Here is a 22,601-nt window from a genome sequence, read left to right on the forward strand (position 1 = left end):
ATCATGTATATAATTGTATCTATTTTATATATATAGAGGTATAGAAGTTTTTTGACATTATTATTAATCTTGAAAATAAAATTGTTTTGAATTTTTTTTTCTAAAAGCATTTTTTTATATTAGTGTATTTATTGTTTATCTTAACCAACACAATGTTTTCACTAAAATTATCGTTTATATTTTAAAAAAATATCAAAATAATATATATCGTTTTTTACATTTTAATTTAAACTCACACCCCTAACAAAGTATATGGCAAGCCCAAAAAAAAAAAAACAATCTATTCCTGTTTTCAACAACTAAAGCTTACAAATTTGAAAGCAAACTGAACCTTGGACGACTCGAGCAGGCATAAACCTATGCAGTCTGCAACAAATCATTTGACCAATCCATTCGATCACTGCATCAGATGTAGAGCAAACCAGCTCCACTTTGCCAATAAGTAGCCTGAACAGCCTATCATGAACAGCCAAACAAGCAACAATACCGTGTTCCTCCTGGCTACGCGGCCAACAGCTTATGATTGTGCTAACTATTCTAGTTAAAAATATATATATTTTTTTAAAAATAATATTTTTAATTCTTAAAAATTATTTTTAAGATCAGCATATCAAAACAATATTAAAACATAAAAATATAATTTTTAGCAAAAAAAATTAAAATTTGAGGGAATTCAGTTTCAGCCATGTTCCCAAACGCGTGTTGTTAAGTCATGCTTTTAAAAATTTTAATATTTTTTAGTTTTAACATTATTAATTTTTATATTTTTAAATTGTTTTAATATGTTGATATTAAAAGATAAATTTTAAAAACTAAAAAAATATTTATTTTAATATATATTTTTTAAAAAATTTCTACCGCTTTCTCATTTAATTAATTAATGTTGAAAGAACCCCCCAGATATTTAATTGATGCCAGCTAGCTTTGGGATTCATGCACGTGATTAATTTATAAACACTCCTACCTGAAAATTCACCGTTCATATTGCTCTAATTGAAGTGTAAGTGTTGTATGAAATATAATAATTCAATTTTCATCTTTTAAGGCATGTTTGAAAATTGTTCAATCCGTTGAGCTGGTTCAACTGGGGCAAGCAACAATGTTCTTGACTTCGAATTGCCCGGCACAACTTTATATGGCGTAATTAATTGTTATGTAACCTTGTTTATATCGTTAAATTATATGATTAATTATATGTTTGGTCATGTATATTTGGCAGTGTGGTTATATTTATTTTTTAAATAATTTTTTGTATTAAAATATATATTAATGATATTTTTTTTATTTTTTAAAAATTATTTTTGATATCAGCACATTAAAATTATTTAAAAACACTAAAAACATATTAATTTTTTAAAAAATACTTTTGAAACTAAAAAATAAACAAGTCTAATTCTTATCCAGAACGTTAAAATGCTAATTAATAGCCTAAATTAACAAGAAACCTTTCTAAAATTATATTACCAAACGAAGAATAAGATTAATTTCATCGAGACTCTTTACAAAAACACAAGCTTTGGTTTATGGAAGCCCCCTGGATGACTGGGATTCATTGGCGAATAATTTGGGAAAATCTCTGGATAAAATTAAGTATCGTTTTATTTCTATAAAGACAAATGTTGATTTTAGCATTTATGAAAGATATTATAAGAAATTACAACTCCTGGATTTGGAGGTTAGTACATCCTCTTCTGGAACAGGTTCTGACCTTCGTATTTCCCAGATTATTATTGCATGTCATAAATGCGAGCAAACGCATCGATCCTCTAGTTGCTGAAATATTGGAAATTAATGTGTCTTTGCCGGAGGACAGGAGTCTAGGTCTGTCTTCTCACTCTCGAGGCTTCTTCATGTGCATGCATGCATGCAGGTCTCAGGAACCATTCAAATCGCTGGCTTGATTATTATTTTTCAGACACGATTAATCTCATTTATATCTTGCATGGATGTTATTGGAAATAAATATTATTTTTTACAAGTGTGTGTGTGTGTGTGTTTGAATTCAAGACTAACACTTTAATGCTTCTGGTGTGTAATAAAAAATGGCAACTCAAACTGGTTTTCGGGGGGTTTTTATATTACTTGAGCTGTTTTTACAAGTATATATAGATCTTTTTATTAATTTATATGTTTTTTTTTTCTATTTTGGTTTATTATTTTTTTATTATTAATTATTTATGGATATTTTGAAAGTAGTAGAACATATATAAATAGCTATATAAACAACATACATTAATATCTAAAACTACTTTATTAGTAATAATAAATGGAACAAAAATAAAATTTGTAATACAATTTAAAACTCAGCTAAACTTTCATTAATGCAAATAAGTTAAAATACAATAAAAAAAAAATACAATTATAGTTCTTGTGATGAAAACAAGCCAAGATACCATGGATAAACATAAGATTTATATTATCACATCAGAAGAATTCGTTGCAAATTCTTTAGATAATTTATTGTTTTTTAAACAACAAATTTTCCATTGTTGATATTAAAATATATATATATATATATATATATATATATACACAATTTGTTACTAATCCATTCTCGTGACCTTTTTTTTAAGAATTCAACCCATACTAGATTTCACAATAAATTCATAAAAATACCTAAATTGAGTTTAATAACATTGACATGTAGAACATCATTTATAGTTGTATTAATTTTAGAAAAACACAAATGTCTAGCAAAATATCTGACATCTTAGTGAATTGTAGCTAAACCATTATGAGTTAAGATATGGAGTTCTTGAACTCTCTTCCATTAAAAAAAAAGAATAAATTTTTTAAGGAATTAAAATTCAAATTAATACCCCAGAGTTAATTAGGTCGATATATATATATAAAAGAAAACCTAAAGATGCATAGCAAGAATTTCGTTTAACGAAAAAGTCACGAGTGAAACAGTGAAATAAATAAGCAAAAGCTTGAACAAAGTTATTTTGGGTGTCATGTATGATTTTTCATGAATAGTTGGTGCCTTTTTTTCCTCATGCTTTGTGCCTGGTCTCACTTGGTCATGAGTTGATCATTAAATCAATCTAATCACATTAAATTAATTATTATTTAGTGTAATTTGAAACCCAGGTACTTGAGTCATCGGATGGATGCAAATTAGTAAATTAACTTACGAAACTAGATGCAATTTAATAACATTAATTAAAGTATATTTAGTATTGTGGTTTATGATATTTTTAAAAAAATATATTAAAATATTTTTTTTATTCTCAGTGTAAACGTACCAAAACCATAAAAAAACATTAAAAATAATTATTTTAATATTTTTAAAAATCAAATAAACTTTTTTAAATAAATTTCAGATAAGAACTTTTTAAACGTTCTATTAATCTTTAAGCTTGTTTGGTAGTATGGTTGTGGTTGCTTTTTAAATAACTTTTTGTGTCAAAAATATATATCAATGTTGTTTTTTTATTTTTTAAAAAATTATTTTTTACATCAATACTTCAAAAATAATTTAAAAATACTAAAAATATATTAATTTAAAATTAATAAAAAAATAAAATAAAATTAAAATTTTTTAAAGGACAGAAATAAACTAACTCAATAATATCTTGAAATAGGACACAAGAAGTCAATAACGTCCCATGCATATCTGTGGCAACCACAGCTTTGAGATGGCTTTTGTCGATCCATCCAAAGACACAATGAGACGGCAAAGAGGAGAGGGTGGGGAGCATGGCACATCATTAGGGTATGGAATAAATCACTGTATTTAATTTTTTAAATAAATAAATAAATAAAAATATATATAAAAAACAAGGCCTTTTTGGTGTTGCAAACAGTACTTGGGGCAAATACACGTATGTTTCCACAGTTTAAGATTAGATGGATGGATGGATGGATTAGATGCATCCCTTGTACGGCAAGCATACGTCATCATACCTACCTACGCCCACTGTTTCATTACACACCGTGCTCACGCGCTTCTAACTGTAATCTCTCCAAACCTAACCCGGCAGTTTTCTTTGCCCTCTTTGGCAATCGTTTACTGTTGCATCTTTGGAAAGGAGATACATATTTTGTTTTAAAGTGTTTTTTCTAAAACAAAATATTAAAAGATATTTTTTTTTATTTTTTAAAATTTATTTTTAATATTAATATATTAAAAAAATATTAAAACAACAAAAATAATTAATTTAAAGTATTTTTTAAAAAAAAATGAAGTGGTGATCCAACCAACATGCTTTAACCATTTCTAACAATAAAAAAACATGATTATTAAACATGCCTTAACATTAAAATAATTAAGATGAAGTTATCAAACATTATTAATAAAAATAAAATAATTAATTTAAAGTGATTTTTTTTTATAAATAAAATGGCGATCTAACCACAACGCCAAACATATCTTAACCATTAATAACAATAAAAAACATCATAATTAAACCTGACTCAAATTAGATTAAATGTGTTTTAAGTGAGTATTTGGTTTCGTTATAGTTTTTATTTTTCAGAATATTTTTCAAATTTTTTTATATAAATAGAAGTTTTTTAATGATTATATTAAAAATAAATAAATAAAATAAAATTTAAATTTTCTCATATTTCAAATAAAAAACACTATTAAAAACACATCACAAACAACAATAACCCCACGCTAATAAATAGTAAAATTAGATATTGAAATATATTTTTGTCTAAATGAAAACCAAAGCTAGTTTTTAGTGTAAAAAACGATTTAAAGAATATCGTAGGAATGTTGGAAAAAGGGTAGATTCAAGAATTACCGTTTCTTTTTCTTTTTTCTTTGTCTTATCTTGAAAAAAGAAAACATAATTAGCATTGATAGGAATGAGATTACGTGCATCGAGGGAATGATTAGCATCCGAATTAGGGAAGGATCCGACCCATGTACACTAAGTAATCATAGCATTAGCAATTTAAACGATAATTAATTACACTAATCAATTTACAAGTAAAACCGTGTTGACATTTGAAAAATAAACATACTAGCTAAACATAAATACTATGGGAATAAATAAAAAATGACTTATACTTGTCAATTTACGTAGAAAAATAGTTTCTTTGACCAAATCATATCTTTTAAAATAAAAAAATAAAAAAGTAGTTGTGGTTGTTTTTTAAAATATTTTTTATTTAAAAATATATTAAAATAATATATATTTTTTTATTTTTTAAAAATTATTTTTGATATCAATACATTAAAATATTTAAAAATATAAAAAATATTAATTTTAAATAAAAAATTTTAAAAATTTAAATTTTTTAAAAAATAATTTTAAAATATATATAAAAAAACAATAGTGGCTTAATAGCATTGCTGGTCCTTTCTAGCCCATTCCACAAGGTATTTGATATTATCTATCATGCAATTGTAGCCACACTTGCGTTGAGAAAGGTCAAGACAAGAAATAATACAAAAACAAAAACCAGACCAATTTTGTTTGAATTGTATTAATTATTTACAGTAATAAAATTATTGATCTCATGACCAATCAAAAACTATTTCCATATATAAAAATCCAATCTACACAAAATTTTACACAGCAAATCCACAAACAACCAGAGGAGAATTATTTTTCTTTTGAAACCCAATGTGATATATTTCTTCATCTCATGGAAAAAAACATTAAAATGCCAAAAATTCTAGCCATGGCACTAGTAATATCAACCATCCTTGTTTTTAATTCTCTGAAACATTTGCCAGTGACAAATAGAAATAATAACGAATGCATCAATTTAGACGTGGGTAAATGTCTTTAAAATCGTAACTAGATTGAAGAAATCGAAGGAAAAAAGGTTTAATATATAGAAAATTATAGCATAAATACCGTGAACATTGAAATAATAATAATAATAATAATAATCTCCAGATATAAAGTCCCATTTCTTTGATTGCAAGCAGTTTTCTTCACCTGAAAACCACTACAAACAAACCCAAAATCACTCTCACCTACAGCCTCTCTTGACACTCCCATCTCCCTCTTCTTCAACTTGGACGTTTATAGTAACCCCACATATCATCACCATCATCTCTCATCACCTTCCCTCCCTCCCTCTCTCTCTCAAAGACCACAATCTCTCTGTCTCTACACTTTCAAAATTCACCGTGTTCTCGCTTCTCCTTAGAGTACTTGCATCACACCTGCCTCTGCATCTCTCTCTTTCTTTCTTGCACATATACACATATCCCATGTTGTAATAAGACTCTTTCTTTCCTGCACATGTACACATCCCATGTTGTAATAGACTCACAATCTTCTCTTCTCTTCTCTTCTGGCTGTCTCCAAGACTTGCGCAAAGAACATGGCCTTTCACCATAACTTGTCATCACAAGACCTCCCTCTTCACCACTTCACAGACCAACAAGCAACAGAGAACCACACAGCACCACCGAATTGGCTGAACACTGCCCTCCTCCGCTCTCAACAACCACCACAACAACAAACTCACCACCACTTCACTGATAACAACAACACAAACAATTTCTTGAACCTCCACACCACCACCACTACCGCCACCGCCACCACTTCTGACTCAGCCTCTCATAACCCAGTTCAATGGCTCTCCCGGTCCTCCTCCTCCCTCCTAAACCGCAACCACAGTGACGTCATCGACGACGTCGCCGCCGGCGGGGACCACGCCATCATAACTAGTCTATCGCAAGAATCGTCGGAATTGAAGAATATGAATAAGAGTGAAGGTGAAGCCATGGTGGCGGATAGTGGTGGAGGAGAGGCGGTGGTGAATTGGCAAAATGCAAGGTATAAAGCGGACATATTGACGCATCCGTTGTACGATCAATTGCTGTCGGCACACGTGGCGTGTTTAAGGATTGCCACGCCAGTTGATCAGTTGCCGAGGATTGATGCACAGTTGGCTCAGTCACAACAAGTAGTAACTAAGTACTCTGCTCTTGGAAGTCACCAAGGATTGGTTCCTGATGATAAAGAGCTTGATCAGTTTATGGTATGCTACCATGTTAGTTAATCATGTTTGTGTTTCTTTGAAATCTGAAAAAAAGCTCCTTTTTTTTCAATTTGGACCAATTTTTTGCTTTCTCTATGTTGTTTTTGGTGCAAAGATTATGTTTTTGAATGCCTTGGATTGTGATTTGAAATGGGTGTGATTCATTTTGGTGTGTTTTTGGTTTGATTCACAAACATGTTTCTTAGACCACTTGTGTTTTCCCGTGCAAAAAAGTTTGAATTTTTCAATATCTTGGATCATGAACTGAAATGGGCTTGATTAATTATTATTTTTTGAATGAATTTGGTTTGATTAATTATGACCACAGGCATTATTCAAATCACCCCAAAGTTTATAGTTTTTAATTAAATTGGCTTAGTTTTTGTTAATTGGAATGAATTTTGGTTTGGTTGATTATAGTTAGGGGGGTTTGTTGAGTTAGTGATTTTATGTGGGTTTCTTTTTTGAGATTGAAGGGTGGTGGATGCACCGACAGGGGTTTTATTTGGTGGGATAATTATAAGAGGAAGTTTGGTGGTGGCCTTTTTGGATGGCTGTTAGGTGCTTAGTTAGCAGATATATTGTTGATGATTTAGGGAAAGGTGTTAGCTCATTGTGACAATAAAAGAGGAGGAGATCTATCTTTGGTTGCAAGCGAGTTTGTTTACAGCCAAAACTAGCAGGGCTTTTGTGGCAAGAAGCTGGAATTTGAATTTGAATGGGATCGGACGTATGTAATGGTATAGGACGAATGGTTATAATGCCATAACTGTAAGTTTCTGAATTTGGAGTGCCACTGGTAGACTGTAGTTACAGCTGTAATCTTCAATTCTTGACGTGTAAAGACTGGAAAATTTGGATACTAACTGTGCTTGCAAAACTCAAGCGGCCAAGTCCAACATGAAGAACGATAGTGGTTCACAGTGCAGCAGAGCTTTATGAGGGACCGATCTGAGTTTGATCGCCAGTCTTGGAGATTGAAGTGATTGAGGTCATTTGAAGTTAATTCAATGAAATATCAGACAGGGGGGAAGATGAGAAGAGATTAAGAGATGTGCATGGTAAAGTACTGTATGACAGACTCTTTTAACGATCTCGGGGCCCCTTAATTTCTCAACAACTCTAATGTCAGGGATGAAATGAAATTAAATGTGGTTAGGAATAATTTCTATCTAGGTCTAATAGCTTTCCTGCCATGGCTGATGGCATGTTTTCAGAAACAAAGAATCTGATTTAGCTTATTCTGAAATTTGATTTTTCAAGTGGGTATAGGGTAGATACCAAGCCATTAAATTGAGTTTTTGGATACTTTGATTTTAGTCATGATCTTCAAGTTCTGTGACAAACTCTTTGAGATATCGTCCTTGACCTAAATTCTTTGCACTGCTTGATTGAATGGAAATACGTTCTTCATCCCACAAGTTTTTGGATCTGTCTCGGCTATTGATGCTTTCAGGTCTGATTGCCCCAAGCATAGATGCTTGCTTGAAATTCTATTAGTTAGTTTTTAAGTGAAGTGTGCAACTAGAATATTTTTCACTATGGTGTTTGATATGTTATAACCTAATACTACAACGAGTATGTGCATATTTGGTAACCTATAGTTCCAGAGTTAAGTTCTGTAGGAGAAATTTTCAGTGAAAATGACTTCAAAGCGTGTACAATCCACACATTCTAAAAGAAAATATCACTAAGTCATAGTGAATTTCTCTTGATTTGGTGTTGCTAAGAGATTGCTGTAGTTTCTGATTCTTTTGATTCTGCCAGGACTAGCAGACAATTAATTCAGATCGTTTGTCTTATTTTCCCTATGTAATTGGAATACATAGTGCGTGTTCAATGACAATTTTCGGAGTTGCTTTGAAGCTGAAGCATGAAAAAAGAATCAAAATGTTGATCCTTTCATTTTTTGATGCCGCAGACACATTATTTTCTATTGCTCTGTTCCTTCAAAGAACAATTGCAACAACATGTTCGAGTTCATGCAATGGAAGCAGTGATGGCATGCTGGGAGATAGAGCAATCCCTACAAAGTTTAACGGGTAATACTTCATTATCTTATATCACCTAAATCTGTTTATAAGCCTCTAAGCTGCTAGATTCTTGCAGAGGCATGATTCTTGTTGTTTTTCTGTGCAATGGTTCATCCGGTGGAGGAAGCAGGGCAAAAGCTAAAGAATTAAGGGAATTTTATTGCCTTTTTTACAAGACTCTCTCCTGCTCTTTGGAGAGTTTTGGGATCTTATGCTTTCCCATTTGTAACCTGTTGAAACTAGCAAACCATAAACACGACTGACATTATAGGCTGATTTTGTTTCAAGTTTTTCTTGCCTTCCCTGATAAATGTTTATGTCTCTGCCGCATTAGAATTCTATCACTTTCATACTTTGAGCAAAAAGATACCGGGACAAGTATTCATGACGTGAAGCTTTAATATTTTCCTTTTGCTACATGAACAGGAGTTTCTCCAGGTGAAGGTACAGGTGCAACAATGTCCGATGACGACGACGACCAAGTTGACAGTGATGCCAATTTGTTCGTTGGAAGTTTGGAGGGTGCAGATACACTAGGGTTTGGTCCCTTGGTCCCTACAGAGAGTGAGAGATCTTTGATGGAGCGTGTGAGACAAGAATTGAAGCATGAATTAAAACAGGTAATGGCCAAAGTTATCTAATCTGAAGGATTCGACATTTTCATTGCAACCAATTTTCTTTACGTTTTGCAGGGTTACAAAGAAAAAATTGTTGACATTAGAGAGGAAATTCTGCGAAAGAGAAGAGCAGGAAAGCTTCCTGGGGACACAACCTCAGTCTTAAAAGCTTGGTGGCAATCACATTCCAAGTGGCCATATCCTACCGTAAGTGTTACTGTTACTGCTCCATCTCTTTAACAAGATTCGATGCTGTCATTTAGCAGCATCCAATGAGTTCTAGTTTGAAATGAGATTGATTTAAGCTACGGTTACCCCCATATGCATGCATTAGTCCTGTTCATTGGAACCCCACCTGCTGGCACGCTGTGTTAGGACAAGTCAAAAAACGTGTGCTTTTAGTTTTGTACAGCCTTGAGCCTTGAGGGTCCAAGAATGACAAAACCAGCGAAATTTCCTTCCTTAAAGGACTGAAAAGATGTCGATACACCCTCACACACTACGCAAACGAGCAGAATTTGGAGGCAACAGGCTGATACTTCTTCTGACATGACGTTAGTGGGTGACCAGATTGGGGGGCAGTTTAAGCCCAAATCATCAGTCTCTCTGATTTGGCTGTTTATTAACTGTAGAAATTGAACCTCCATGACTTTTCAGGAGGAAGACAAGGCAAGATTGGTGCAGGAAACGGGCTTGCAATTAAAGCAGATAAATAACTGGTTCATCAATCAAAGGAAGAGGAACTGGCACAGTAATCCTTCGACCTCAACAGTCTTGAAAAGCAAACGCAAAAGGTATTTTTATTGTTTCATTAAACCACATATCTTCACATAATTCAGTGCCTTGCGAGCTTTGAACCAACCTTGATTTTGAAAAGAAGCAATGCAGGTGATAACAATGGCGATCGATTTGTGTAAATTCCAATATAAAGTTTCCACCCTAGCAAGTATATTGAACATACTACTACATAGCAATGGAGCTGCAAAGGGTTTGACGATGGTCCACAGATATATATATGACCACAGTTTGCTTCTAGAGGAAAGAAAGACTAACATAGACGATGATCGTGGGTTGTCCAGGGCACGCAGATGGTAGAATGAATGCAGTACAGTCTTATTCAGAGTTTCAAATTAGTTACGAATTCTATTAGCAAAAATAGCAGTGTGGATTAGCATGTTTTATGAATTTTTGTCTACTTCTCTCTATATATGAATAATAATGGCGAGGGGTGATGGATGTACAGTGAAATAATATTTGCTTGGTTTCCTTACAGTCACTGTAGATTATACCTTCTCTTGTTCCTCTCGTTGCTTTGTGATATATGATAAAGGATTAAATTTGCAGCAGATATTCAATTTAATATGAAATATTTCAGAAAAACATACTGAACCTGGGCAAGGAAAAAGAAGCCCTAACGATCAATACAGAAGTTGAAGCAGCCAGCCCCCTTGAAGAGGCTTTGAACCTTTTCGTTTCTTGAAAGATCAACACAGAGATGGGTTTTCATATCCATTATTAGCCGAGGCTGAATCAAGTTCTTAACAAGAACAAAATTGGAACTCAATGAGAATGGCAATCAGACAGCAAGCCATCATCGTTTTTATCATGATGGAGATTTAACAAGTAGTCAATCTGTTTTAAGAAAACGGAAATCGATTCAAAAAGCTTTTGGAGCAGCTGGAAATCTTGTACAAAATGGAAGAAAAATCAAGAAAAAAGATTAAAACAAAAACTAGCAGGATCGTATGTTAACTCTCCTTTGTTAATTCCACCTGGGGTTGCCCCAGCAACGATTCAAGGCTGACTTTTTATTTTCTTTTTCTTTTCTTTTAATTATGTGATGATTAAAATAAACATGACTCAACTATAGTACAGGACTTGGAAACTTGGGTGTCATTTGAAATTCCAATCAAAATGATATTTTTAAGAAAATTGAAAATTATTTTTTATTAAAATCATTTTTTTGTTTATATATTTAGATTGTTTTATGATGTTATAAATAATTTTAAAAACATAATTAAAAAATTATTATTTTAATATATTTTTAAATAAAAAATACTTAAAAAAAATATCTATTACAACACTCTCAGATGCTCTCATATGGCTATTTTTTAAAATAAACTAAAAGCTTGCAAATATGGTTGATAGGTGCAATTGATGTCATAATTTTTATAAACATAGATATTTAGACTAGTTTATGCGTACCTCGATTAATTTTACGGGCTCTAAAATTACTAACCATATAAACTTTTAATAATTTTAAAATTTATAAAACTCGAACCAATAATTTTTAAAAAATAAATCTAGAACCAAGTTAAATTATACTCGTAATTTGACGTAACCTTTCTTGCCATTATTCGGCAGTAAAACTATCTACTATTAGACAAATGATTGACAAACAATGTTTTTTGTCTTGAATTTTTTATCTGAGTGTATTTTAGTAACACGAGTAATAATGACATTCTGGGGTGAAACTGGGGATGGGAAAGATATTCTCGCACATTCTGAGTGCTTCACTTGCGATATTTTGGATGAACTAGATATTGGTTGTTGCATGTTACATAATTTTGTTCAGATAAAAAATAGAACGGACCGATTATTTATATAATATAGTAGAAAAGGATTGAAATTTCTAGATGCTAGAAGACATTCAAGTAAATGTACCTAAATAACAACAAATTAGCTTGGTTAGGGAAGCCCTTGAAGATATTTTGTATAATGATTTAAATATACCTAGATTTATTGTATAACTTTATGGCATGATTAATTAGTCAAGATGTGTGGAAACTAGTTTGAAAACTGACATTAATAAAATAAATATATATATATATTCAACCACCAGCTGGAAGATACCTCCTCAAACAAGTGATCATGGAGAGCAGTGCAGTGAGTTTCTTGCTTTCAACAATGAGGTTTCTTACAGCTCACCCATGGTAAATAAAATTATTTACCAGGTAGCTCGTAAACCTTTCACCTGGTCACGCTTCAACTGAATTATGTGTCGGTACTGGTCGCCATCCAAGTACTGTATCTCCTAGAGACTCCGCAACCTTCACCGTAAGAAACAAATACATCAAAAAACAAAAAATCAATGAAATTCAACTTGAATTTCAATCCAGACAAACGGGGCTCAAAATTACAGAATAATATTGTTATAATCTGAATATACAGAATTTAAATAAAATTCAGTAAAAAAAATCCATTCAAAATTCAATAAAGATATTAAATTTAGAGGGGGTTTAGAAATATAGTAGTGGTTAGTTTATAAATTATTTTTTACTTAATATTTTTTATTTTTAAAAAATTATTTTTGATATTATAATATTAAAATAATTTAAAAATAAAATTAATTTTAATTTTAATAAAATAAAATTTAAATTCTAAAACACTATTCAACCACGTACTGAAACACACGCGTGTTTGGAAGTATAATAACATTTACTTTTTAAAGTGTTTTTTTACTAAAAAATTATATTAAAATAATATTTTTAAAAATTATTTTTAATATTAGTATCTTAAAGTGTTTAAAAATATTAAAAATAAATAAAAATTAATTTTTTTATATAAACACTTCTATGTAAAAAAAAATTAGATAACACTTGCTTCAGAAAACACGCTTCTCCTCTCGTTTAGTGTTTAATGATTCTTTTTAGCAAAACTATCCTTATACTTTTCAACTAATACCGGGCATATCCTATATAGACGCACTTCTTTCTCATCGGTTTCATTCTACACAAAAGAGAAAGCAGTTGAGAAGCTGCTAGTTGTTGTTCATCAAAAGGAGAAGAGATCAAAGGTGTGCCCAACTTCTTATTATCTCTTACTTGCCAATGGTAAATCACTCACCTCATGTTTTGAATACTACCTGTAAAATAATGCTGTAAGTAAAATTATGAATATATAATATTATAGAGAAATACAAAATTATTAAAAACTGAAAAAGATTAGATCTTTAAGTAATAAATCTTTAAATAAATTTAAATCAATTTAACAGAATCCTGAAGACTACCAAGCAATTTTATTTTATAATTTTTGGTACGTATATGGTGCTTGGAAACCCAACCGTTAGATAGCCTAACATTCTTGATTGTTTAGCTCCATGTCATTATAATCGCTGTCATTTTAATAAATTTTGTTATCAAAGTGGAAGAATAGAAAGAAAATATGAATATTTTTTTTATATTAACGTTGGTATATGAACTAATTTGCACATAACTTAACTAGTACACAAGCTCTGAAATTAATAATTATATAAAACTTCAATGCCCCTGAGATTTGTGAAATTCGAATTAATAATATCCGTGGAGTAAATTCAGGATCTAATCATTTGAGATATATCCCTCGTGATTAAAAATATGAACTTTTTAATGTTATTGGAAAGTGTTTTGGTGTATATTTAACATTTTAAATGTTATTTCAAGTTATCCACTATAAATATAAAATTAATTTCAATTTATTGTTGCATTTTACATTATTTTATTCTAATAAAAGATAGAGTAAATCATTTATTTACATAATATAATAGAGAAATACTGAAATTTCTAAACGAGGACGATACTAATATGATTCATGGGTTTAAAAATTTTTGTATTTTAATTTAATTAATATTCTTCATGGGTTTAAAAATTTATTATTAATATACTCGGGAAAATATTATATTATTATTTTTTATTTCTGTATCTCAAAAAATTTCTCTCAAATTAATAATAATAATAATAATGGATATTTGTGTATGTTAAAATGTTAGGAATATCATAATAAATAGGTTTAAATTTAACACAATTTTTCTCATTTTTCTCGAAATGGAAAAGAGTATAACATGGACCTATTTTTTTAAAAAAAATTCCAGGCTGAAAAAATGTTTTTAAATTTTAAAAAATTAACATATTTTCTGTTTTTTTATTGGTGAAGAAAATTTGGGGGGGAAAAAAGGAAAATTATTTTGTTTTACTGAAAAGGGACTGAGGAGAATTCCTGGAGTGAACTCGTAATTTTATTCAAAGCTTTAGAGAGTCTGTTAGTATGGAGTAAGGACCCCTCTAGAAAGAAGCCTCCGACCAACTCTCATTAGTCATTCCTGCTTTGATTTTGAAGGCCTCTCTCTAAGCATTTGAGCAGCGCGACTCCTCAAGTCAAGCAGCTAATCAATCTAAAAATTTCCGAATACCTAATGGTAAAAATCTCCCTCACTCACAAAATCTTGCAAAATTTCCGAGTCTCTAACTCTTCTCTTATCGCAGGAACAACAGCAGCAGCAAACCCCGTCTTTGGACGATTGCTTGAAGCTATTGAAAGGTGAAAGAGATGAGCAACGCCTTGCCGGTTTACTCCTAGTTACCAAATTTTGTAATGGAGACGACCTCGTTTCTCTCCGAAAAGTTTACAACGCAGTCGGTGTCCACTTTCTTGACCGACTCTTAAGAACCGGTAACGCTTCTTCTTCGTCTTTTTTAATAATTTAATTACTGGTTTTTTTCTTTATTATGCTGAAATTAAAAGTGTTAATTTAGGAGTTTTTACCTTGTATGTTTTTTTATTTACTTGGTTAGGTACGGGTAAAGGAAGTGTTACTGGAGGAGATAATAGGGATATGTATCTGCAGTTATCAGTTACAGTTCTGGCTGCATTCTGTCGCGTGCCGGATATTGCTGAATCGAAAGAAATGGTTTCGAAGATTCCTTTGATTTTGGAAATAATGCCGGAAGTGTAAGCTTCATTTCCTTAACTTAATTGGAAACAGTGCTGGAAAATCTGCCCCATTTCCTGATTTTGCTAATGATTTGTTCTACGTTCTCACAAACTACCTATCTTACAATGGCCTCTCATGAAATATTGCCCAGGATTTTGTTTTTTCGGTTGCCTTAATTATCACTAATTTTGCGATTTTGATTATTTTCGGTTGCTGACCGAGTGCTTGTTTTTCGAATCATAGATCAGGTTCACCTGTTCTTGAAGAGTGCTATGAATTTTTATATCTGGTAACAACTTCATATGAAGATGGAGCCACAGCGTTTTATGAATCTGGAGGCATGAAAGTGCTAGCTTCTCAGATGAGTTCTTTGCCTGATGGTAATTAATTTTATTCTTTAATGTCTTTCATTGGCAAGCCTTTGAGATATCGTAGTTGTTAATTTTGAATGAAAAAAAATTATGCGATTCCTTTAGCTGCAACCTGGTTATGTGGGTAAACTGTTGTTCCTCGGTTTAAATTGTTATAGCATCTTTGCTTCTATTCTAATGAAAGTAGAGGTATTTTTTCATGTGAAATAGAGGATTTTCTTCCAAAATTTCTTATTCTGAATGAGTCATGCGAAATCCTGCAGGCTCTCATATGATGGAGCTGGCGATGAAAATTGTACAGTCTATACTAAGCAGGCTATCTCAGGATGTTGTTACCAATACCTATGTGTCAGAGCTATCAATGATGGTAAGCTAAAGGCTAATATTGGCATCTGGTATATCCTTTTCATGACTTTAAGTTCTTTATCTGCTAAATTTTCTTAGTCTTTGAAGACTGGACCTTAACCTCCAGCTATTTTGTTTTAGATTCAAATGTGTAAAGATTGTTTGCCTTTCTCTTGCAGGTGGCCACAGTAGCAAGACAATTTGCTTTGTTGCACAATTCTCTTAAATTTGAAGCACTTCATCTACTATCCGAGATTTTCTCATCAAAGTATTCAGTAAGTTATCATGTTTCGTAATTGTTAATGTTTCAGGAAGGAGTCATTTAGCCAAACTGTATAATTGATACTAGATAGTTACCAATGCAGCTAATTTTTCATGCTTGGATGGGGAAAAAATTAGTAGAGGAAACTAGAGCCTAGATTGAATGGCCAAACTCAACATGCAAACAACTTTAAAAAATGGCCAAACTCAACATGCAAACAACTCTCAATAATCTGTCTTGGCATTCAAATTTATGTGACTCTTAGAAATCCTTATCAAAATAGGATTAGCAAATATTTTTTAGAACTAAAGATTGAATGGCAGAATGTTGATGACAGTGGTAATTGACAGGTTGGAGTTCATATCATAGATGGTGTCTTACTTCATTGTTTTGTCTGTTGGTCCCTTGTTTCTGCATTATTTGTTCTTTGAAGGTCCAAATTTCCTTTTGTCTTGTAGAAACTTTGGAGAATTCTTGGTTTGATTAGTGCACTCTGGAATTGAAATAACTAATGTCTGCTGTTGATATTTGAAACTCAATCATTTTCAATCACCAACATGCATTGAGATTTTCTGTTTTGGTGTTTGGCTGGTTTGGAGAAAGTTGGGGGGGTTGATAGTTCCTTATTCCAATTCTAAAGCTGTTTGTGTCATTTTCTTGCTGTTTCAGAAACCACTTTGTGATGCATTGTGTGCAATGGCTGGCAACAAATGGCCAGATCATATGCGTGCTGGGATTGTGGCTATTTTACAGAATCGTGTAGGTACTGTACTTGTTCTCCTTTTACATGATTTCTCTTTTAAATTACCAACTATCTTACATTCTAGGTGACTTGAAAACTTATCTGTGCTTGGACAAATGTGAAGGGGCATAGCTTTCTCTTTGAGTGACCTTTTCCTTTAACCAGCTTGGCATGTATTTTTGGAATGGGATTTATTTCATCTGCTAACTTTTTGTGAGGGATCTCTAACATTGGCATTTTTGTTTCCCTTTGATTCTCCCTTTTCTCTTTGGACTAGAAATGGTATACCTGAATCTATGGGTGTATTTTAAATAATCACCTGATGCATGGGTGGGTTTGGCATCAGTGACAAATTGCTAGGGAACACCTTGAAACTTGTCGTGGAGTTTTTGGGAACATCTTTGAGCATTTGAAATGGGATTGTAAATTAAAATAATCATTGCTAAGCTCATGACCACTCTGCTTTCAATCTTTTATAAGGGAATTGTGCATAATACCCTCTTTACAGTGATACTCTATAGTTTAGATAGGATCTAGATATTGTATGAACTCTGCTCAAGTTAAATGGGCCTTTTCCCCCATGTATCTTATGATCGTTGATTGATGAGTGAGCATAATGAAAAATTGAATTCAATTTTTTCTATTCAATATGCTTAGAACATGCAATTTTAATTTTAGATTATAAATTCACTTGTGCCATTTAATGTGCAGAACCTGCTGAAAAGCTCCATGCCCTTATTTTGGCTGAATCTGTGATATCTATAATGGGGGAAGGCTGGCTGCTTGGTCAGCCAAACTTACCTGATTTACCAGATTCCATACCCGCTGACCGGTATGTTATGTTTAAATTGCATTGCTTCTTTTACAAGTAATTTGTTATGGAATATGCCATAATACTTCAACCATTTTGTTTTTAGGTGTTTTCTGCTTGTCTTGGAGTCTGCAAGGGTTGAGGTTGCTGTTTTGCTGAATGATCTGGCCTATTTGAAATATGAAGCTTCCAAGGATACGTCAACAACTGTTGAAACTATTCTCTTAAAGCAAAGAAATGTGGCTATTGCCTTTTCCTTGGTTGAGAGGGTAATCAAATTGACGTCAACCATGGATGAAGTTGAAGGTAAACAAAAGTTAATATGCTAGCATGTGAGTTATAATGCTCTAATTGACGTGGAGAGTTTGCAAATATCAAGTATATTTGGCATATGCTTAGCGGGTTGGGAAATCATAACAAATACAAGTGAATTTTGCATCAGCTTCTCATTGATGGATGTTATTTTTGCTTTGACTACATTATTTTTGAACAGCATGTATGCTTATTTGATGACACTCTCATATTCCCATTCCTAAACTCGCATTAGCTTTTGTCGGTCATCTTATTCCAAGAGTCATATTTTCACCATGTGCTTTTTGTCCATGTGGAATTTAATCTTCTTGCTTTAACTTTGTCTAGGTAGTGTTATTGGTGAAAGAACTTTAATAAAGGTGATCAATGGGCTTAACGAGACAATTAATGTAGTTCTAGAGTATCTAGAAGATGCCAAGGTAATGATTTTTTTGGTTCTTAAAACCTGTCATCTTCATCCTACCCTTGCTTTAACAATTGTTATTCTTCAGGAGCATGGGCTAAAGAAAGGAAATGATCTTCTTGCATCTGTACGGGTAGTTGGGAGGTATGTTGTATGCCACTAACTTTCTGGCATCAGAAACATGGACAATGTTAGTTTTGTTGCAATTGGTGGTGTGAAGAATAAAATGCAATAGTAAGAAATGATTGCTACCATTATTAATGCTTTAATTAATGTCCTGCTACACTGATACCATGAACTGGTGAACTGATAATATCCATGTTAAAATAATCCTCAACCGTCCTAGTGGTGTCAACACACTGTTTTCCATGAATATTGAATGTGAGATAGTTCCAGAGCTAGGTGGTACTGCCTTGTCTCCAATCACAACTCCAAGTTATCATTCAATTATATGGATGCTAAATACTTGTGGACAGGTTTTCTTAATACATGATGTTCAGTACCTATTTTCTGATGACAAATTCTGCTAGTGCATTTACTAAAGGAGCTGTTTTTATGCTATATGTGGACTAATGTTTTTGTTTGTTATAGCTATCTTGCAGAAACACCCAATGCATGCAAAGAGAAAGTTAGAGAGCTTTTGGACTATATGCTGACAATTGAAGGTGAAGATGAACCAAGGTTTGTGAATATATTTTTGTAGTAGGCTGTGAGATTACTTTTCTCAATATTGTACTCTGATAATAACTTTGCCCACATTATTTTGAATGACAGCCCTTTTCACTCTATATCTTTTCTACTTCCAATGATGTGTCAAATTACAATGGATATTGAAGGGTGTGAAGCTTTGATTTCTTCTGGAGGTTACAAAGCTGTAAGTTGGTCTAGTTTTCAGCTAAATGTATTTTCTTGGTCAACTTTTTGTTGGAATATATAATGACATTGATTAATGTAGCTGCTCTTTCTTCCATTAATAATTTGTTCTTAGTTCCTTATATAAAGACCATTTGGAGGGTATGATTTCTTGGACATGTATCATTGAGCAATGTAATGTATTCACTAATACCCTACTCCATTCTAAACCATTTTATTAACCTGTAATATTCTCTACCCCTTCTCCATTCAATTGGATGCACCATCCAGTCGTACAGCAGCATTCCTTGAGTTGATGAATTTTTTTTTTTTTTTTTGTAAATAAGCCTCTTACAAAATTTTCTTCCTGTAGTCTTATCCCATTGTCTTTCCATTCTTGGATGTATGGTCAAGGGAACAAACAATGGCACAACACGCAAAAGCCCGTTTGCATTAGCTTGGAGTTTTTTTCTCGTCCTACTTTCCACTTTAAAACAAAGTCAGCGCTGGGACAAGGGTGATAGAGGGCAGCAAGTGAGGGTGGCAGTTCCTTTAGTGGCTAGTCCTTGGCAAAACTGGTCCAATCTGTGGTGTACTAAAAACAAATATGAAAGCTTGAGTTTAGCCTTTCGCCCCTCTCTTAAGCAAATAACATTTTTTGTGGGTTGAATAGTCATTCATAACAGGCTTCAAGCTGCTGTCCATGATTCAACCATAACTTTTCACCTGCAGACAATTTCTTTTTCTCGTGGAAAAAGAGTTGTAAGTTCAAAAATAACATTATTGATTCATTTTTCAGGTTGCAGAATGCCTTGTAAAGTTGATTGGACCACGTGGCAACATGGTTGGAGATGATGGCTGCACCTTCTTGGCATGTGATACAGTATTGAATTTGCTGTTGAAGGTAGTGCTATCTTTATAGCAACCTGAGTTTTTTTATTGTTGTTGTGCATTATTGGCAACTTTTTTCTGACCTTATGTTTTTTTCATTAATAGAAAGAACAAATGCGATTTCGAATGGATGAATCAACCTTCATTGATCTTTTGAAGGCCATAGGATATTGGGCAGGTAAATAATAAAGCTTTGATTAGAAATTGTCATCTTCTTGTATTTAATGAAAGTCAGAATTTCATTCTTTCACGTGTTTGCATGCATGCATGTGTGCATGTAGATGACTTGGGAGGGGGGGGGTCATATATCCTTTGGTGTGCTCTCTTTTCACAAGTATTATGATCTCGATGCATCATTATTCCTTGACCTGAGGTTCTGATCTTGATTGTTCAGGGAATGCAAATGACCTTTCTGTTATTATCATGGCTTCAAGCATTTGTGCTCTGATATTTGATTATACATCAGAGGAAGCTCTTCTAAATCATCCCAACTTCGACAACAGCTCCCTCCATAATCTATATAAAATCATTGCAAGAAGTTTGGCTTCTTGTAAGCAGGTAAAATCGATGTTTAAAAGCGTTACAGTGTATTTTTAATGCTTCTTGAAGGGCTTAATTAGGCTCGCATTTTCCTTCCTAGAGGAAACACCTTTCATTATATCAGTGTTCAGGTGGCCTTGGCCCCACCCGCTCCTCTCCGAAAAGCAACACCTTTCACTATATCACTGCTTGATGAGACTAACCTACAAGTTTGTCAATTGAATTCATTTCAGGATATGTCTGATATAGTTAGAGAAGAAACAGATCTTCTCGAGATTGTTACTTCAGGTCTGTCTTTGAAACTTGAAAGCATCAGATAGTTTCAACCATTTGCTTGTTATGCCTTCCTGCCTTTAACTCGTTGCAGATTTCATTTTTCCGAACTTGTTCATAGTTAAATTTTCAGATTTCATATGTTGAACCTTTTTTGCAGGATTTACACGGTGGGCACATCGGTTCCCTCGTCTACGAGAGGCGGTTGAGAGTGCTTAACAGCCAGGTGTTGATTTTTGATGTAATTATGTGAATGTGTTCCCGCTGGCTTATGTATGATCTTTTGTAGTCGATTTTGTTTTGTAAAGAATTTCAGTTTCTCCTTGAAAGTTTCCCATCTACTGGGAATCCTTTTCAATTTTGGAAAGTTTAGTTATTAAACCTGACTTGTCTAATGACTTGCTGTCATGGAACTTAGCCAATTTGAACTGATTTACACATTGACTGGCTGGTTAGTCTATAATCTGGTTTATCTTGTCCAACCCAGATTAACCTAGTTAAGGGATTTCTTGTTTAATTTTTGTCCAAAGTATTATTTCAAATTTTTTAATATATATATGAATAATGTCATTTGATTTTAAAAAAAAGCACTGTATTGAGGTTGACTTTCCAACCTAATGATTTGGGCTTTTAACCAAGTTATTTTGTCGCCTTTTTAGCATCTTAGTGGCTGGTTGTTCTTCTCGTTCGTAGTCTTTTGTTCTCTTTAATCAAGAAATATCCTTCACAGATGATTTTTTGAGCAGCATCGTTCATTCTTGAATGGTATCAATCATTTGAAAATGTGGTTATAATTATTTTTTATATGAAAATGTGTTTTTAATTTTTAAAAATTATTTTAAGATTAGCTTATTAAAATTAAAATGATCTAAAACATATAAAAAATAATGAATTTTTTATATAAAAAAAAATTAATGGAATGTCAATAAATTTTTCATACAAAAATCAATCATTGATGGAGTCTCCTTGTAAATGAAATGGTTGGCTAAGATTAGCCAAGCTCCAGCCCTTTTGAGAAGAAATATTAAACCATGTGGGTACTGGGCGTGGTTTTATTTGCATGGCTTCTGCCCATTGGAGGAATGATTTCTCGTGAAAAACTATAGTCACCACCGAGGTTTTTTTATTTGGCACTCTCTAGTCTTGTGTTTGCTTTCTGTCATCGCATCTACTCGTTTAAATTATGGGCCTGCTCGTTTTGTTTCATGATGGGCCTTCTTTGGGCTGGTAGGCCAGGCTTTTAGCTTTCTAGGCATGACCCAGAATATATTTTAGGGCTTCAAAGACGCGATCAAACTACTTGTATCGCTTTCTTTGATTAGGGCTTCGAGAAAGATTGTGTTGCGTGTAGCTTTATTTTTTTTTTTTTTTAAATAGAACACTAAAAGCCAGAAGTCAATTATTGTTAAGAGATAGATTACTTTGAATTACAATAGTAGAACGGTCATTTTTCCTTTCTCAGACAAAATCACAATCCTCGCTAGCAGGGGTGAAATTAGTGTG

General features: G+C 32.6%; 2 protein-coding genes across 4 annotated transcripts; both read left to right on the forward strand.

The window, feature by feature from the left end:
* The first annotated feature begins 5,905 nt into the window (after positions 1–5,905).
* Positions 5,906–10,953, forward strand: LOC118051178 (homeobox protein knotted-1-like 3). Of its 3 annotated transcripts, none has more exons than XM_035061745.2 (6): positions 5,906–6,957; positions 8,879–8,999; positions 9,417–9,610; positions 9,683–9,814; positions 10,265–10,401; positions 10,485–10,953. In XM_035061745.2, the coding sequence occupies exons 1-6, from the start codon at positions 6,295–6,297 to the stop codon at positions 10,522–10,524; spliced, it is 1,287 nt and encodes a 428-aa protein (XP_034917636.1). In that variant the 5' UTR covers positions 5,906–6,294; the 3' UTR covers positions 10,525–10,953. The 3 variants fall into 3 exon arrangements, with proteins under 3 accessions (XP_034917636.1, XP_034917637.1, XP_034917638.1); XM_035061746.2 differs by having other exon boundaries at positions 10,488–10,953; XM_035061747.2 differs by having other exon boundaries at positions 10,496–10,953.
* A 3,632-nt stretch (positions 10,954–14,585) lies between these two features.
* On the forward strand, positions 14,586–21,627 carry LOC118051272 (uncharacterized). Its single transcript, XM_035061906.2, has 18 exons — positions 14,586–14,780; positions 14,848–15,034; positions 15,157–15,313; positions 15,540–15,676; positions 15,931–16,034; positions 16,192–16,287; positions 16,944–17,037; positions 17,728–17,848; positions 17,934–18,133; positions 18,467–18,558; positions 18,631–18,686; positions 19,134–19,223; positions 19,317–19,416; positions 20,194–20,298; positions 20,391–20,463; positions 20,680–20,843; positions 21,059–21,113; positions 21,259–21,627. Exons 1-18 carry the CDS (start codon positions 14,778–14,780, stop codon positions 21,315–21,317), a joined length of 1,893 nt encoding a protein of 630 aa, XP_034917797.1. The 5' UTR covers positions 14,586–14,777; the 3' UTR covers positions 21,318–21,627.
* Positions 21,628–22,601: the final 974 nt, after the last annotated feature.

This window comes from Populus alba, chromosome 18 (genome assembly GCF_005239225.2).
Source record: "Populus alba chromosome 18, ASM523922v2, whole genome shotgun sequence".
In the NCBI taxonomy this organism is placed as follows: Eukaryota; Viridiplantae; Streptophyta; class Magnoliopsida; order Malpighiales; family Salicaceae; genus Populus; species Populus alba.